Source organism: Acinonyx jubatus, chromosome E1 (genome assembly GCF_027475565.1).
Source record: "Acinonyx jubatus isolate Ajub_Pintada_27869175 chromosome E1, VMU_Ajub_asm_v1.0, whole genome shotgun sequence".
In the NCBI taxonomy this organism is placed as follows: domain Eukaryota; kingdom Metazoa; phylum Chordata; class Mammalia; order Carnivora; family Felidae; genus Acinonyx; species Acinonyx jubatus.
Genome location: NC_069397.1, coordinates 2,557,423 through 2,572,297, shown reverse-complemented (window position 1 = coordinate 2,572,297; position 14,875 = coordinate 2,557,423). Strand labels below are relative to the sequence as shown.

The window sequence follows — 14,875 nt, the reverse complement described above, 5'->3', positions numbered from 1 at the left end:
TATATGTCTACCACCATAGAAGTTACCAGCGTCTTCCCAGTCTGTGCCCCTTCTAGAGAAAACCACTGTTCTTCTATCCTGATTCCTTTTTAACAACTTAAGATCTAACGTTAGTTGCATAAAGCAATATAAAGTCATACATGTAGTGTAATTGCAGCCAGATAGGAAAGTACTAGGAGGAAGTGGTTAAGATGTTCACACTGGTTTCTGCTGAGTGATAGGAATAAGAGTGCTTTTGTTTTGACATCTTTATGCTTGCCTACCTGGAATTTTCTGTAAAGAACACATGTTCTGCAATGAAAAAGAAAACTAAGCTTAAAAAAAATTAAAAGTATATGGAAAGAGAGAAGATAGGAGAATGGATCAAACATTTGGTTACAAAGTTCGGTAACGTGGCAGATGAGTCTGGAAACCACATACGTAAAGGAACCTATTTCTTTACACCAGTGGTTGATCCCAGGTTCCCCCATGTCAGGTGACAGGCCCCTGTCCAAGGCTCCCATGGGCTGTATAGCCCTGCACTTCACTCTCAGGCTGCATCTGCTTGCCCTCATCCTTCCCCTCACTCACTACAGACTCACACGGGCTCAGTCCTGCCCCTGACTTCCTGACCAGAGGCCTTTCTGTCCATTCCACACCGGTGGAGGTGGCTCAGGACTTACATCTTCTGAAATAACTGGGCTCAAGCCCCCCTGCATTGCCCACAACTTTCTGTCCCTCTAGCTCATTTCTCTGTTGTTCTTGGACCCATAAGACACTCTAGTTCCTCCCTCATCGGGCTCTACCGGGTCCTCACCTCCTTCCCTGTCCAACGTAGAGTCTGTGGTCTGTCATCTCAGCCAGTGTCGTGTCCTCTCCTGAGCCTCTGCCTGCGCACCTCTAACTGTGACCCTCACACCCAGTGTGCAGAGTGCTGCTGAAGAGAACACCATGACCGTGCCTACCGGCGTCCCGGCTCAGAAATCCTTTTCCCTAGTCTGCTTTCTTTCAGGTCTCCGTGGCCACTTTTCCAAAGCTTCCTCACATTTGCCACACCTCCTCCACCTTCCACTCCGGCAGGAGACCTTATCAGCTCTCTCCAGGAGACAGAACATCAGAGAGAGCTCCCCGGAGACATGGGCACGAAGCCTGTGTATTTCGCTGCATCCTCTTTGTCCTACTGGACCACTCTCGCTTTCCAGGTCCTCTGAAGCCACTGCCACCAGACTATCCACAGCCTCCTGGTTGCCGACAGAGAGGCTGTTTCTGAGTTCTTAACTTGCTACGCCCTTCTGGAAATGGTCTTTGCTTGCCTTCTGTGATCTCACATCTGCCTCTACTTCGATTGCTGGCTTTTTTAAAAACAATTTTTCTTTAATGTTTATTTTTGAGAGAGAGAGAGAGAGAGAGTGTGTGTGAGCAGGGGAGCATCAGAGAGAGAGGAAGACACAGAATCCGAAGCAGCCTCCAGGCTCCGAGGTGTCAGCACAGAGCCCGAGGCGGGGCTCGAACTCCCGGGCTGTGAGATATCATGACCTGAGCCGAAGTCGGACGCCCAACCGACTGAGCCACCCCGGCGCCCCAACTGCTGGCTTTTCAGCTAAATCCTCTCCCTTGCTCTTTGCCTTTCCCACAAATCATTGTCTTTCTCTTCTCTGCTTCCTTTAGACCTGCTTTGGTTGACCACCGTGATGGAAACGGAATGGTCCTGTATGAAACGACAAAAACCAAACCTTTCTTCGCTTTTGACGCTTCCCTTTTAACAATTTCTTAACGCTTGTGCCTTGGCTGGCCGGCTGCAAATGCCATGTAATGTCAAGCCCTGGCTGTTGGAGCAGAATTGCCCTGACACCTTTCCTGGCTGACTGTCCCTCAGATTCTAGATTTGCCATGGTATATGCTGACCCCAAGCCGGCTTTTTCCTGCCCCTTGGCCCATTCGTGGGCCTTCTCGCCATCTAGCTCTCTGAATGAGGGTCATTTTAATTTTAGACTAAATTAGATACGATTGGCAACTTAAAATCACTTGTTTTTTTTAAGATTCTACATCCCCAAACTGTGTAACTCCAAAAATGTATTCCAGAGCCGAGGAATGAAGTTGTCCACCCCTAACCCCGTTGGAATTTGAGCTTTGGGGTCAGGTAGCACCTGGTGTCCCGAGTTCTTCCATTCACTACGTGACCTCGGGCAAACTCCTTAGCCCTCAGGTCTCAGCCCCGCATCTGTGAGGCAGGGTACCCCTGCCTCCCTCACCTGGTGAGCTCACTTAAGAAAGTGCTGACTCGAAGACACTCGATAGTTGGGAGCTAGTATTCTAAACAGTCACATTGTTGGCCATTTCTCACTTTCAAGAGGTTCACTGGAGGTGACTGAAGGTGACAGCCTCGGCGACCTGAGGTATGAACGGCACCTTAAACTGAGGGAGCAAAGGGCCGGTTCTAATTCTCTTGCTCCCGACAGCTGGCCCCGATCCGGGCTCTGTCCCGCTTCCCAGACATAAGCCCCGCTCGGGAACCATAGGAGACAATGCCGGGTCATTGGACCCAGTTCTCCTAATGGAGGCGCACTTTTGTTGGGCTGGCAACCAAATGTGAGTCGCAGATACGGTCGACCCATTCCCTGAACTTGACAGAGGTCACCTGGATGCTGAATAATGCCGAGTCTCACGAAATCCCACAGGAAGCGTGTGTTACTAAATATATAGCGGCTGGCACAAGAAAAGGAAGAGACAACTCACATTTTGGGGTGCCTGTTCGAAGGGCCTTTCGTGCTGCTGGGCACATTTCCATACCTTACCTTCTCTGATCTCCCGCTCGGAGGGACCGTGCCCTGGCGCATGCCTGTTATCCCTAGCGAAACCTTATTTCTACTGTTCATAGTTTACAGTTAAAGAAACGTAATCTCAAGACAGGAACGCATTTTGTGCATGGTCACAGAGCCTTCCGTGGTCGGCTTCCTTCTGCCCCTGGGCCGTTCACGCCTCATCCAACCGAAGCCGGACTCCTATTTTGCTGCTTGTTCCGTCCACGGACAATCAAGTCCTCGCCTTGATCTCCGTGGAACGTTTCACACTGTTTACCCCAACCCCCCATCAGATACTCTCTTTGGCTTCCGTGGCGCCATTTTCCCCGGTCACTCTCACCGCTCTGGCTCTTCCTTCTGAGTCTCTTCCTCCCCCGCCCCTGGCCCCTCGCCGTCATTCCTCAAGGTGACTTCACCCCTGAATCTGGCAACAGTGACTCAGCTGACAATCCCCACACCGATGAGTCTAGCCCAGACCCACGCAGCCAGGAAGATCGGGACATCTGCATCTGCGCCCCAGAGTTACCCCCCCGACACCGGCTCACCACACACCCCCTTCTTCCCCAGTCGGAGCCCCTTGTCCACCCGCACACTCATCATCCTCCCCTGTCTCCTCCCTCTGCCCCAGACGTGCTCCCGGGAAATTATTGAGCCGCACAGTTCTGTCTTTAGTCCATCTTCTCCGACCTCCTGCGCCACTCCGTCCCAGCCACCCCCATGTCCCTCCTGGACCGCGGCAGTGGCGTGGGCTCCCATCTCCCTTCTTCTCCCCTCCCTCTTCCCCCTCCAGTCCATTCTCTGGACGTTGTAGGCAAGTCACGTCTTTAAAATGCAAGTCTGATCGTGCCATTCTCCCTGGAAAACCCTGAACCCTGACTTGCACGCTCGGAAAGGCGTGCAACTATATCGTGTGTGAACTATATCTCAGCACACAAACAACAGCCAGGTGCACAAAGCCTCCCTCGACCTGGTCTGGCCTCGACACCCCTCATCGCCCACCCTCCCCCACCTCCTGTCTCTTAGCTTTGCCTTCTGTTCCTGAGCTCTCTGCACCCCCCACCCCCAACTCTGCAGTGTTTGTGCTATTTATTCCTCACGGGAAGCCTGTCCTCCCCACTCTCCTTACCCTCCCCTGCCTCCTCCCTCGGCTCCCTCGTCCTGGTCCTTCAGGTCTCGGCCGGATCCAGAAAGCCTCCACTGACCCCCCCAGACTGGGCTGCGACGTCCCCCGAGGCATTTCATAGTTAGCCCGCGTGTAGCATTTTTCACCCATTTGTTCATTTTCTGAACTTTGAGTAACTGCCCTGGGCTGAGCACTGAGTGAGGAGCTGCGTGTTTAGCGGCAGATAAGAGACGGGATGCCTGCCCTCCCGGAGCTTAGAGTCTAAGAAGGGAGGGGGAACGGACGTTAAACAGTGAATGAAACACTGAGTACTTTCATTGCGAGGCAACCCGAGACGGTGCGATGAAATATTTGCCATATTTGAAGGGATCGGGAAAGACTTCCCTGAGAAAGTGACACTTAGGCAGAGACTCTGAGGGGCGGGAGCTGGCCAGACATTGAGCGGTGGGTGGAATGTTCCATGCTGAGGACAACAAACATGGAGGCCCTGACAGGAGAGAGCTTGCGTGGGGGTGGGGGGGCCCGAAAGTGAAAGGCCAACTCGGGACACAAGAGCCTGGGCCTGCAGGGCCTCCCGGACAAGGGTAAGGGTTTCCCCCAAAATGGCCACTGTAATGTCCCACATCCAACATGCTTTTACTACCATGTAACTTTGCCCCTCTTCCCTGTGAGGAGTGAGGCCTGTGCCCTGCCCTTGGATTTGAGGCGAGGGCTTTCAATTTTTTTTTTAATGTTTATTTTTTTCCGAGAGACAGAGCATCAGCAGGGGAGGGGCAGAGGGAGAGGGAGACAGAATCTGAGAAAGGCTCCAGGCTCTGAGCTGTCAGCACAGAGCCCGACGCGGGGCCTGAACCCACGATCCTTGAGATCGTGACCTGAGCCGAAGTCGGACGCTGAACCGACTGAGCCACCCAGCTGCCCCTGGCGTCTCTGTTCTTATAGTACTTTTAGCACATGTGTGCGTGTGTGTATTTATATATGTTTGTGCGTGTGTGAGCACAGGCGTACCGAACATATAGCCCTTAGTACCATCTGAGACGATCTTGCCGTTTGTTCACCGTTTATCCCGCCAGATCGTTAAGTCCCAGTGAAGCAGGAGCCTCGCCTGCCTCGTTCCCTTCTGTCTCCCCAAGACCCCAGACAGTAACTGGCACAACCACATTGGTTTTTGGCTAACGAATGGATGAATACAGCACCTGAGCGTGACTGCGGGAGGATCACTGGTTCCTACCCGGTATCCGTACCCTCCGTCCAGGGTGGTGCTCCCTGCCCATGTCGTGGACGTCAGTAGAAAACACGGGGTCCCCTGTGGAGTACGCTTCCTACCCGTGAGCTGCGGCCAAAGGTCAGATGTTTGCTTCGATAGAGACGCGATCTTCCTTCCCTCTTCCTCCTTCCTGCCCACCGTGCAGGCTAGCGGTAGAGCAGCAGACAGGTGATGACCCCGAGAACGACAGAAGAGCTCCCGGAGACCCCGATGACCCGGCCCGCAGAATTACTACACCACAGACTCAGCGTTTGAGAGAAACTCACTCTTTGTAGTCAGGCCCCGGCAGTCGACCTCCTGTGATACGCAGCCAAATACGTTCTCTCCAGGCTGTCCTCTAAGGTCAAGGGGATGCAGCGCCTGGGTGGCTCAGATGGTTAAGCTACTGACTTCGGCTCGGGTCATGACCTCACTGCTCACGGGTTCTAACCTCACGTGGGGCTCTGTGCTGACAGCTCAGAGCCTGGAGCCTGCTTGGGATTCTGTCTCCGTCTCTCTGTCCCTCCCCTGCTTGCTTGCTCTCTCTCTCTCTCTCAAATACAAAATAAAACCTAAAAAGACATAGATAAAGGAGAAGGGGGATATGTCAGCCTCCTTACTGCTCTACAGGAGGGCGGGCGCCATTGATGAGCACAGGTGTTACTGTCCACGGCTCGCAGGCTCCCCCCACACGGAGCCGGCAAGTGGCAGGGGACATCACATCATGTGGGTCTGTTCGGGTCCTGGGTTCACACATGTCAGCAGGGATCACGTGTACGGTTAATTCCTGGAGCAGGTAGGCATTACCCCTCTGTGCCGGGCACGACGTGGCCGTTGCGGATACAGACAGGGGTGATTAGGTCAGACGGACGCTGGACACCCGAGTTCCCACTAAACCGCAAGCTTCCAAAAGGCGGCCACTGAGCCATTCCCAGTGAGAGGGGGACTTCATTCTAGCAGTCTCTCCACCGCCTTGCTCCTCATCTCGGCCTTCTTTACCCCTGACCCCTCTTAGGCGACCTCCCTTCACATACTCACAGCTTTACGGTTGTTGTTTTGAGTGTTTCCCTTATGCCTAGAGGACCCGGTCCTCGGGCGGCGTACCTGTTTGTATTTGGAATGCCTAACCTTCGACTTTCAGGATGGTCCAGGCTTCAAACTCTGCTTCTCTACCACCAACCCCTCCACCTGCGCTCGCTGCTCCGTCAGCAAGTGGCCATTCTCCCAGTATCAACACCTCCGTGTGGTTGACCTAAACTCGCTGGGCGGGCTGGGAGCATTGAACTCCTTCTGACGTCATGACTGGGCGTTAGGCTCAAGCCTGAAGGGTAGATCCCCCCACTCAGCTCCGAGGTACGTCCAGATCAGAATTCGGGACGGTAGGAAAATGTTTCGGACTGGCCATGAACTTAGCCCCGAGGGCTTACCGCGTTGGGCTTGGCTGCCTTGGCAACACAGGTGTAACAGATGAACATGGAGACAGGTGGCGGGAATCCCGGGACCACGTGGTTATCGCCGCCTCTGATATTTCGCTTCCAGAGGTCTTTCAATCGGTGGGGGGGGGGGGGGGGGGTGTCTACTATTTCAGGGGCAGGGGGTCGGGCCGTTTTGAGACCGATGGAAGTTATAGCACCCACCCTTCTCCAAAATAATACGTATCTGAGCTTGCACGCACGTGCAAACACACGCACACACACCCCACCATATTTAGAAACTACCTCTGCCCTTCTGGAGATCCAGGTTAAGAATCCACTTCCGATTTGCCAGGAGGGTGGAAACTTTTTCTATGCCATGATTTGGTCCTTTATCATGTACTGTTTTCATTTATCTTTCCGTGTGTGTGTGTGTGTGTGTGTGTGTGTGTGTGTGTGTGTCTTTTTTCCCACTGAGCGGGCAGGCTCCCTGCGGGGACACCCGGGTCTTTATTATCCTTGGTGCTATGAGCTTAGGGAGCAGGGCTCAGGGGAAACTTGCCCATTGAGTCCTTCGAGTCTGTTGTGGTTTCCTGAGGACAGGCAGCTTTCCTTTCCGTATTCCGCCCCTCCCCCCCGCCTCCCTCCACAACCAAAGAGGTCGCCAGGAGAGGACTTGGACCCTACACTCAGTGCTATTTACTTTCTAGATTTTAGGCCCAGACGTTATTTACATACTCCTCCCGCAAATACCCAGCCTTGGGTATTTAGAGAACCAAGTGGTGCCTCGTGAAAAACTTGACTCGCGTCCGCGCTAAAGCCCATACGTGTTAATAAACCCGTGTGCTGTATTCTCTCTGAAACGTGGGGTGTCGATCCCTTCCGCAGCTCTGCGATCTACCGAGCACACCCAGCCCTGTAATCAGACCCCCACCTTGGGCCGTCCCGTGGGTTTTACTTCTCAGACTGCGCTCCTTTCCTGGCATGAGCTTGTGGAAAAAATCTAGAACAGGAGTAAACCCAAAGCTAATAAAATAGTAGCCATGTGGTTTTAACTTCTTTTCTGATCCTTCCCTCCCGCCTATAAATTCCGGCGGGGCCGCCTTTCATTGTAACCTTTTTAGAACTTGCGAGGGTTTTCCCTCCCTTAGCCGCCCCGCCCCCGCCGCCGACTCCTTAGGCGAGTACGGCCACCTGGTGGCCGTACGCGGGAATGACAGGTTTCCCCCCAAATCTGGTGAGAAGAAGGCCCCTAGGGCTTGGGCTTGGTTCCAAGGGAGCCAGGACAGAAGCCTGTGGCTGGAGGTGGCCTCACTTGCCTCCCAGGACACAACATCCCATCCACTAGTTATTCCAGACGGATGAATTCACTCAACATTTGAGGTCATACCATCAAAATTTATTGAGCAGCAACTGTGTGCCCAGCACCGGGAACACAGCGGTGAACAGGGTGGACATACATGGTCCCTACTCTCTAGCTGCCACCCAGCCAGCTACATCCATAATTTTAAAGTTTAAACTGTAGGAAGTACTCTGAAATGTGCGTGGCGCTAAGAAATGATCTAGCAGAGAGTCTTGCTTTCAACACCAAGAAACCCCAGAAGCTCTCCTGAGGAAGAACCATTGAGGATTCAGCTAGGTGGGAGACGGAAGGGTGTGCAAGCAGAGGGAACAGCACGCGTGAAGGTTCTGGGGCAGGCACACATTTCATGGACTGCGAGACAGCCGTGCAGCTGGAACACACAGAACAAAGGTGAGACTTGCAAGGTGGGCGGAAGCCGGTTTACACAGCATCTTTGGACTTCGAAGGCTTTATTCCCAAAGCAACCAGAAGCCGCTGAAGAATCTGAAGGGGGAAAGCCAGAGGCCTCGGTCTGGTTTCCAGAGCTCACTCACACTGTGGTGTGTGGGGGCAGAAGCCGAAAGAGGGTGGATTCCAGGGACATTTAGGAGCTGGGAATGACTTGGAGAGTGGCCAGGGTGCGAGGAGAGGCGTGTGCTTCTAGCAGGAGACACCGAGGTAGGAGACTCTGGAAGGGGGGCAGGTGTGGGCCCCTCCCGGAGGCACAGGCCCCAGGGCAGCCGCTTGGCTCGGGTTCTTGAGGCGTCGGTTTAACTGGACGCATGTGAAACAACCGCAGAGTGGACCAAACATCAGAAAGATCCAGATACTTCACGGCCCCTCTCGCATTACACGGGACTGAGCGGAAGCCCTCGGTCTCGCGGGGAGCTCAGAAAGGGCCGGGGCCAGCACCTGTCTCCACCTGCGTCCATGCCTTTCCCGGCCAGCCCCTCAGAAAGCACCTCGGCGGCCCGCCCAGCGCCTCACGGTCCCCTGCTCGGGCCCCGGCACCCCTGGCCAGCAGGTGCATGCACCTCTCCCCAGTTCTTTTGGGCCTGCGACCATCAGGAAGCCCACCGGTCTGTCATTCTCGTTCCCCGCCCCTGCTGAGGTTGAAGGGGACACATCTGGCCACTGCTCCCCCGCCACGCTGGCTGTCCCTTGGTCACATGAGTTTCCTGACCTCATTAGCTCGTCTCTAGATTACTGTTGTAAGGCTTGCCATCTTGCAAGGCAGACATTCTTTCCTTCCCTGAGGGGCCCAGGCCCGTCATGATTGCCTGCTTTTTGTCCCCCATCTAAAGGCCCTTCCTCCACTCGTTTTCCCTGCGGCCGGTCCGCATCTACCTCTTCTCCTCTAAAAAAGAAGAAAATTTGGCTGTGGGATCAACCAGGAAGCGGCCTCAACAGCTCCTGCTCAGCTGGCAGCCCTCCCTGCCTCCCCCCTGCCTCTGCTCGGCCACTGCAGAACTCTGCTGACTCCCTTCCAAAGACCGTAACTGCAGAAACCAACCAAACCACACAATAGGGCTCCAGCAAGCCTCGGACGGTGAGATGCTCTCTCGCGTTTGTCCCCCAGCCACTAAGTAGTGTGCCTTCGTGCCACTAAACCTTGCCGAGCCTAGGGAGCTCCCCTCCACTCGCTAGCTGGGATGCCGCCAGGTTCATCCATCGCTTAACAAAGCCGAACGGGGACAAAAAGTCTTTCTAAGCTTCCAAAGCCTTACGGTGATGGTGTCCCTCTTACAGGGTCGTCGTATTAAGCAGGGCAAACGAAGCCCGTAGCGTAAGATCTAGCCTGAATTACCTGCTAACCGCTCGCTTCCTTTCTTCCCTTTGGGTTGCGACTGCCAACTGCTCTTCAGAAGGGAAATAAGGCAGTTTTGTTTGGCCAGTGACCGACGCTTCCTGCTCCCGCCTGGGGAAGGTCCTGTCTCCCTGCGGCCCAGCCCGTCTCCATTGCTGCCGCGAGGTTCTTCCGTCGCTCATCTCCGTGGGGGACCTCTCTCTCTCTGACCGTCGGACAGTTCTGCCTGAGCTCTGACTGACCCCTTCTACGTCTCCCTAATCCGAGATCCCGCACCTTCTGGATCGTTCCTGGGAATCAATTCATGCGCTTCTCGCATGCTCTCCGACTTTCTCAGAGCAAAGTGTAGTGGGCCTGGGAAACAGGACTTGTACACCTCAGAGACACATGGGGAACCACAGGCCAGTGGCCGGAACAGAAAGGGGGTCTGGCTCCAGCACCGCCACACACACCTCTTTTCCTACAGGACACAGAAGCAGCCAAACTCAAAATATATCTTAAGTCTACATGAGCATATATCTCCCTTCCTAGAGTTCTGTGAGGTCATCGTTGAAGTACAGCAGTATCGCGGGTGTATAAGGTGCACTGTCCATACTGAGATAGTCAAATTCTTCGTCCTCATCCCGGATCCCGTTCTGTTCCAGGGTATAATCCATGTTCAGGTTCTTCCCTTCATATTTCCACGTATAGCTGGCAGCATGTGCGTTATAGGGGAGATAGCGGTGTAGGATTTCCCACATCGACTCCAGGGCCCCCACCTGCAGAACATGAAAGCACCCCCCACCCCCGGAATTCTGGAATGAACGCACACGCCCCCCAAACAAAGGCCAGGAGCCCAAAAGATGATAGAGCTGTGATCAGAGAGCCTCCCTTGGTAGACACTATTTTTAGGCACTTCACGGTCCCCAAGAGGAAGCATGCAGTGAATGGCCCCCAAGCGTTACAGTCCTTATGGCAGCCACTTCTAACAAACAGCCTTAAAGGGTCACAGCCACTGCTGCCTCCCCTCACCCCTACAATCGAGTACACTAATAAGAGAGTCTGCTTACAGTCACTATCCCAAACACAGCACCGTAAGAGCCTCTCAGGACCATCGTCACTGAGGTGCCTGAACTGTGCCCCGGGCTTATGTGCCCCGTGATCGGGCCACGCCTCCGATTCCCCATCCTGGAGACCTAGGTGGTCTGCTCTCCCCGTCTGCCCCTGGAGGGGGAGGAAACGCTGCTCCCACTGGTCATGGAGACCTAAGGGCCTGAAGATCTCCTTGGCGATTTGCTGGGGTTCCCCTGTCCCCTCCGACCTGCCCTCAGGCACCAGTTCTCACCTCCAGCATGTGCTCCTGCGATGTGAGCGTGTTAATGATGCGGATGTTCCGGGTCTTGGCGGACAGCCGCCCCACCTCATAACGCGACCCCTGCCACCAGGGCTTCCCGAAATCATTGGCCCAGTCGGAACGGGGCAGCTGCGGCGGGAGGTGCAGAAAGCGGCCCCAGGGGGTGCGGTATCTCAAGGTGCCGGTCAGAGGGTCTATGTGCTTGCGGATCTTTAAAGCGGGGTTCGGGGAGGGGCCTCGGAGCAGTCACCATCGCCGACCCCGGCCCGCCCCGGCTTCTCCTCCCCACCCCGCTCTCCGGTGTCCCTACCCGCCCCCGCCCCCCCCCCACCCCGGGTTCCAGCAGAACTCACGTCTCTGGTCTTCGGATCGAACCAGTGGCTGATGTCCTGGCCTGCGACTTCTATGATGGGTTTTAGCAGAAGGTCTCCTGGGAAGGAGCAACCGCAGTCAATGCTAGCCACCCAAGAACGGGGCACCGCCCCCCCCCCCCCCTCCGAACGTACGCCCTGGCCTTGGCCCAGAGCGCGGCCCCTACCCTTATACTCCTGAGCCAACGGTGTCAGATCGTACACGGATCCCAGGTAAGATACCCAAAGGTCTTCCGGCCGGTTGTGTTGGGCCACCTCGGCCGGCGTGAAATACCGACGCAGGAAAAACTCAAAGTCTGGTCCGGCCACTAGGCCTCGGCGCGGCATGGCTCTTGCACTATCGGCCACCATCTCCCGTTGCTTCGTCGCTCTCGGCACGCTCTCACTCACTGCATCTCTTCCCCCTCGCGAGCGCGTTTATCTGCTGACATGGAAACCATTGTCCCTCTCCGGCCACCGGCCACCGAGATCAAACACTGCGTGGGTAAGGAGGCGGAGCGTGGGCTGCGCGTGCTCACGGGAAACGTAGTCCGAATCTGGCTTTCAAGGGCTCGGGCTGCGTGCTCAAGGGTTCCGGGCGAAAGCGAACACCTTCCGTTTTCAGAGTGGTCTGGGCTACAAAGGGATATTTAGGACTGACTGTCTCGCGAGGCAGCAAAAGCAAGGGAGGGTGGGGTGGAGTGCGATTACGAAAAAAGGTATTCTCGCTAATTCCAGGGTCCCTAACGGCTAGGTCTAAAACTAAAGAGGCAAAACTTCTCGCGATATGTTAAGACAACCGGCGCCATAGACCTCAGCGAACCTCAGCGTCGGAGAAGAGAAGCTCGCGAGATCTCTGCAGTTGCCCAGGAGACTAAGAGGAGGAGAGGTGATCTCGCGAAAGAAAAGAGGTCGGGAGCACTCGCGAGATCTCAGACCACCGGACCCGAAAGGTTCTTAAGAAGTTGAAGGGCCCTCAGGAGGCCCGGGGGCAAATGGCCGGAGCCGGACCAACCATGCTGCTACGCGAGGAGAACGGTTGTTGCAGCCGGCGTCAAAGCAGCTCCAGCGCCGGGGTTAGCGCGGGCTCGAGTGCTGGGCTTGAGGGGCAGCCGGGGAGCAAGATGGGGGGACGGAAGGGGGAACTGCAGCTCCCGGCAGCCTCTGGGCTTGGTGTGAGCGCCCCGCGGGCTGTCGGGAGCTGTGGTTCCGTGGGTGGGCGGCGCAGTCTCAGCGCGTGTCCCGCCCCGCGCAGGACTCAGACGGGGAGCGCGAGGACTCGCCGGCTGCGCGGGCCCGGCAGCAGCTGGAGGCGCTGCTCAACAAGACTATGCGCATTCGCATGACAGATGGACGGACCCTGGTCGGCTGCTTCTTGTGCACCGACCGCGACTGCAATGTCATCCTGGGCTCGGCGCAGGAGTTCCTCAAACCGTCGGGTCAGTCCCCGGGGAATGCGGCGGAGCCCTCACCGCGAGGCACCCCCCCCCCCCCCCGCTGCACCCCAGTTTTCTGGGACTAGGAGGGGCGGGACTGACGCTGGCCTGCCTCCCTGATGCTCTGACCCTTCTTTCCAGATTCCTTCTCTGCGGGAGAACCCCGTGTGCTGGGCCTGGCCATGGTACCCGGCCACCACATCGTTTCTATTGAGGTGCAAAGAGAGAGCCTGGCAGGGCCTCCCTATCTCTGACCACGATCGCGCAGGCTTTTCAGACCATTAAACCTGTAAACAAAGTGGCTCGTGTCCGAGTGTGGCTGGGACGTCGGGAGCGCTCTCAGCCCTCCTTCACCCAGCCTGGGCGTCCGGGGGTGCCAAAGGTTCCCCGGGGTTCGGGGGCTGGGGATGAGCTAAGGACTAACAGGCCCCAGGGTGGGCCCCTCCATCTTCCCTCCCACGCTGCTGCTCCAGAATTGTGACTGGAGGGGGTGTCATCCTGCTCCGGAAGGCCCATTGTTTCCCTTCCCGGCCTGGCAACACCGAGTTCCTCCAAGCTGGGGTCAGAGAACGGGCTCGGGTCCCCAAGGGGAGCAGGGCAGGCGACAGAGGCTGGGCCCTCTCCTCTCTATTGATGGAGAGGTGACTTCAGGGTCAGGGACAGAGAGAGCTCTGGGGTCTGGCCAGGAAGAACGGGCTAATGCGATAAGGGAAGGCCGGGAGGCTGAAGGATGCGCTGTTGAGCCGCCCCCCCCCCTCGCCCCGCCCCATGTTTCCTGCTCCTGGGCATCGCGCGGGGGTGATAGAATCTGTGCCATCTCACTGTTCCCAGGATCCCAAGCAACGCATTCGGTTCATCAATTCTTTATTGATGTGGGGTCACTCCTTCCTTACCCCTCGAACCTCGCCCCCCAGCCCGTAAATACTAGAGGAGCTGCACTGGGAAAGGAGGACGCGAGGTTCGTCCGAATGGTGGGAGGCGGGGAGGGCTGGGGGTGGAGTGGTGATGTGCACAGGGTCCAGCCCAGATGTCCAGGATTCAGATGTAGGTAGTAAGAAAGTGGGTTTTCCGGGGCGTGGCGGATTTCCGCCAGCTTTGGGTCCACAGATGCTCCGGTTCCCCCAAGGGGATGCTGAGACCCGGCTGGGGCAGGGGTGGGGACAGGGAAGGTCGGGAGACCCCCGGGCTTCAAGTCCTTGGGGCGACTGGAAGCGGGTGCGGTCGTGAAGGTACTTCCCGACTCGAGGGTCCTCAAACCCAGACCTTCCCTGATGTGGAGCCGGCCTGGGACCCTGGTGAGGCCCGGGTTGGCCGCGGCTGCGGGGCGCGCCGGCGCCGGTAAAGGGCTCGGCTGTAGGGCACGAGGCAGTCGGCCAGGCGGAGGCGCAGGCAAAGGCGGCGGTAGCTGGCCAGGGCGAGCACGAGCAGCGGCACGAGGAGCAGGAATCCGGTGACCAGCAGGGCCGTGAAGCCCGGGTCCCGCAGGTGCGCCGTGCAAGGCGGCGCCTGGGAGCGCAGGAACTGTGGGAGCAGAACCGGCGTCGGGCCCGAGCCGAGCGGCCCGGGCCCACGGACCCCACCGCCGCCTCCAGCACCGGGGCCCGCGGTCACCCGCGCACCTCGGGGCGCACGCTCACCTGGGAGTGGCAGAGGAAGCCGAAGCCCAGCATGGTGACAGCGGGAAGCAGGATGGTCCCCAGCACGAGCGCCAGCAGGAGGAGGTTGAAGGCCGCTACCAGCAGATTCTGGGCCGTGACCAGCACGGCGCAGGCCCAGCAGTCCAGGGGGTCCCGGGGCTCCGGGCCGCCGCCCGGAGCCGCTCGCTGCGCCCCGGGGACATCCGCCATGGTCGGCCTGGCTCCCGCCCGCCTGGGCCGCGGCCCTTATAGCCCTCTTTCCTGCCCCTCCCCCGGCCCGGCCTCTCCCCACCCCCCCTTATCCTGGAATGCGGCTGCGGGATCGGGCACCCCCCCCACCCCAGACCGAGGAGCGGACCGGCGCGCTGGACATTCCACAGGCGCCTCGGGGAGGGGCTCGCCCCGCCGG

At 57.2% G+C, this 14,875-nt stretch overlaps 3 protein-coding genes across 4 annotated transcripts; 1 reads left to right on the top strand and 2 right to left on the bottom strand.

The window, feature by feature from the left end:
* Positions 1–10,201: 10,201 nt before the first annotated feature.
* Positions 10,202–13,540, bottom strand: LOC106972506 (cytochrome b5 domain-containing protein 1). Of its 2 annotated transcripts, XM_027047567.2 has the most exons (6): positions 13,117–13,540; positions 11,933–12,029; positions 11,582–11,835; positions 11,397–11,473; positions 11,035–11,253; positions 10,202–10,468 (listed from the first exon to the last, which is right to left on the bottom strand). In XM_027047567.2, the coding sequence occupies exons 3-6, from the start codon at positions 11,763–11,765 to the stop codon at positions 10,238–10,240; spliced, it is 711 nt and encodes a 236-aa protein (XP_026903368.2). In that variant the 5' UTR covers positions 11,766–11,835; positions 11,933–12,029; positions 13,117–13,540; the 3' UTR covers positions 10,202–10,237. The 2 variants fall into 2 exon arrangements, with proteins under 2 accessions (XP_026903368.2, XP_026903366.2); XM_027047565.2 differs by lacking the exon at positions 13,117–13,540 and having other exon boundaries at positions 11,582–12,130.
* On the top strand, positions 12,172–13,127 carry NAA38 (N-alpha-acetyltransferase 38, NatC auxiliary subunit). The gene is made up of 3 exons (XM_027047570.2): positions 12,172–12,469; positions 12,649–12,832; positions 12,971–13,127. Exons 1-3 carry the CDS (start codon positions 12,389–12,391, stop codon positions 13,081–13,083), a joined length of 378 nt encoding a protein of 125 aa, XP_026903371.1. The 5' UTR covers positions 12,172–12,388; the 3' UTR covers positions 13,084–13,127.
* A 136-nt stretch (positions 13,541–13,676) lies between the features above and the next one.
* On the bottom strand, positions 13,677–14,753 carry TMEM88 (transmembrane protein 88). The gene is made up of 2 exons (XM_027047569.2): positions 14,467–14,753; positions 13,677–14,350 (listed from the first exon to the last, which is right to left on the bottom strand). The coding sequence occupies exons 1-2, from the start codon at positions 14,674–14,676 to the stop codon at positions 14,081–14,083; spliced, it is 480 nt and encodes a 159-aa protein (XP_026903370.1). The 5' UTR covers positions 14,677–14,753; the 3' UTR covers positions 13,677–14,080.
* Between the last annotated feature and the right edge of the window lie 122 nt (positions 14,754–14,875).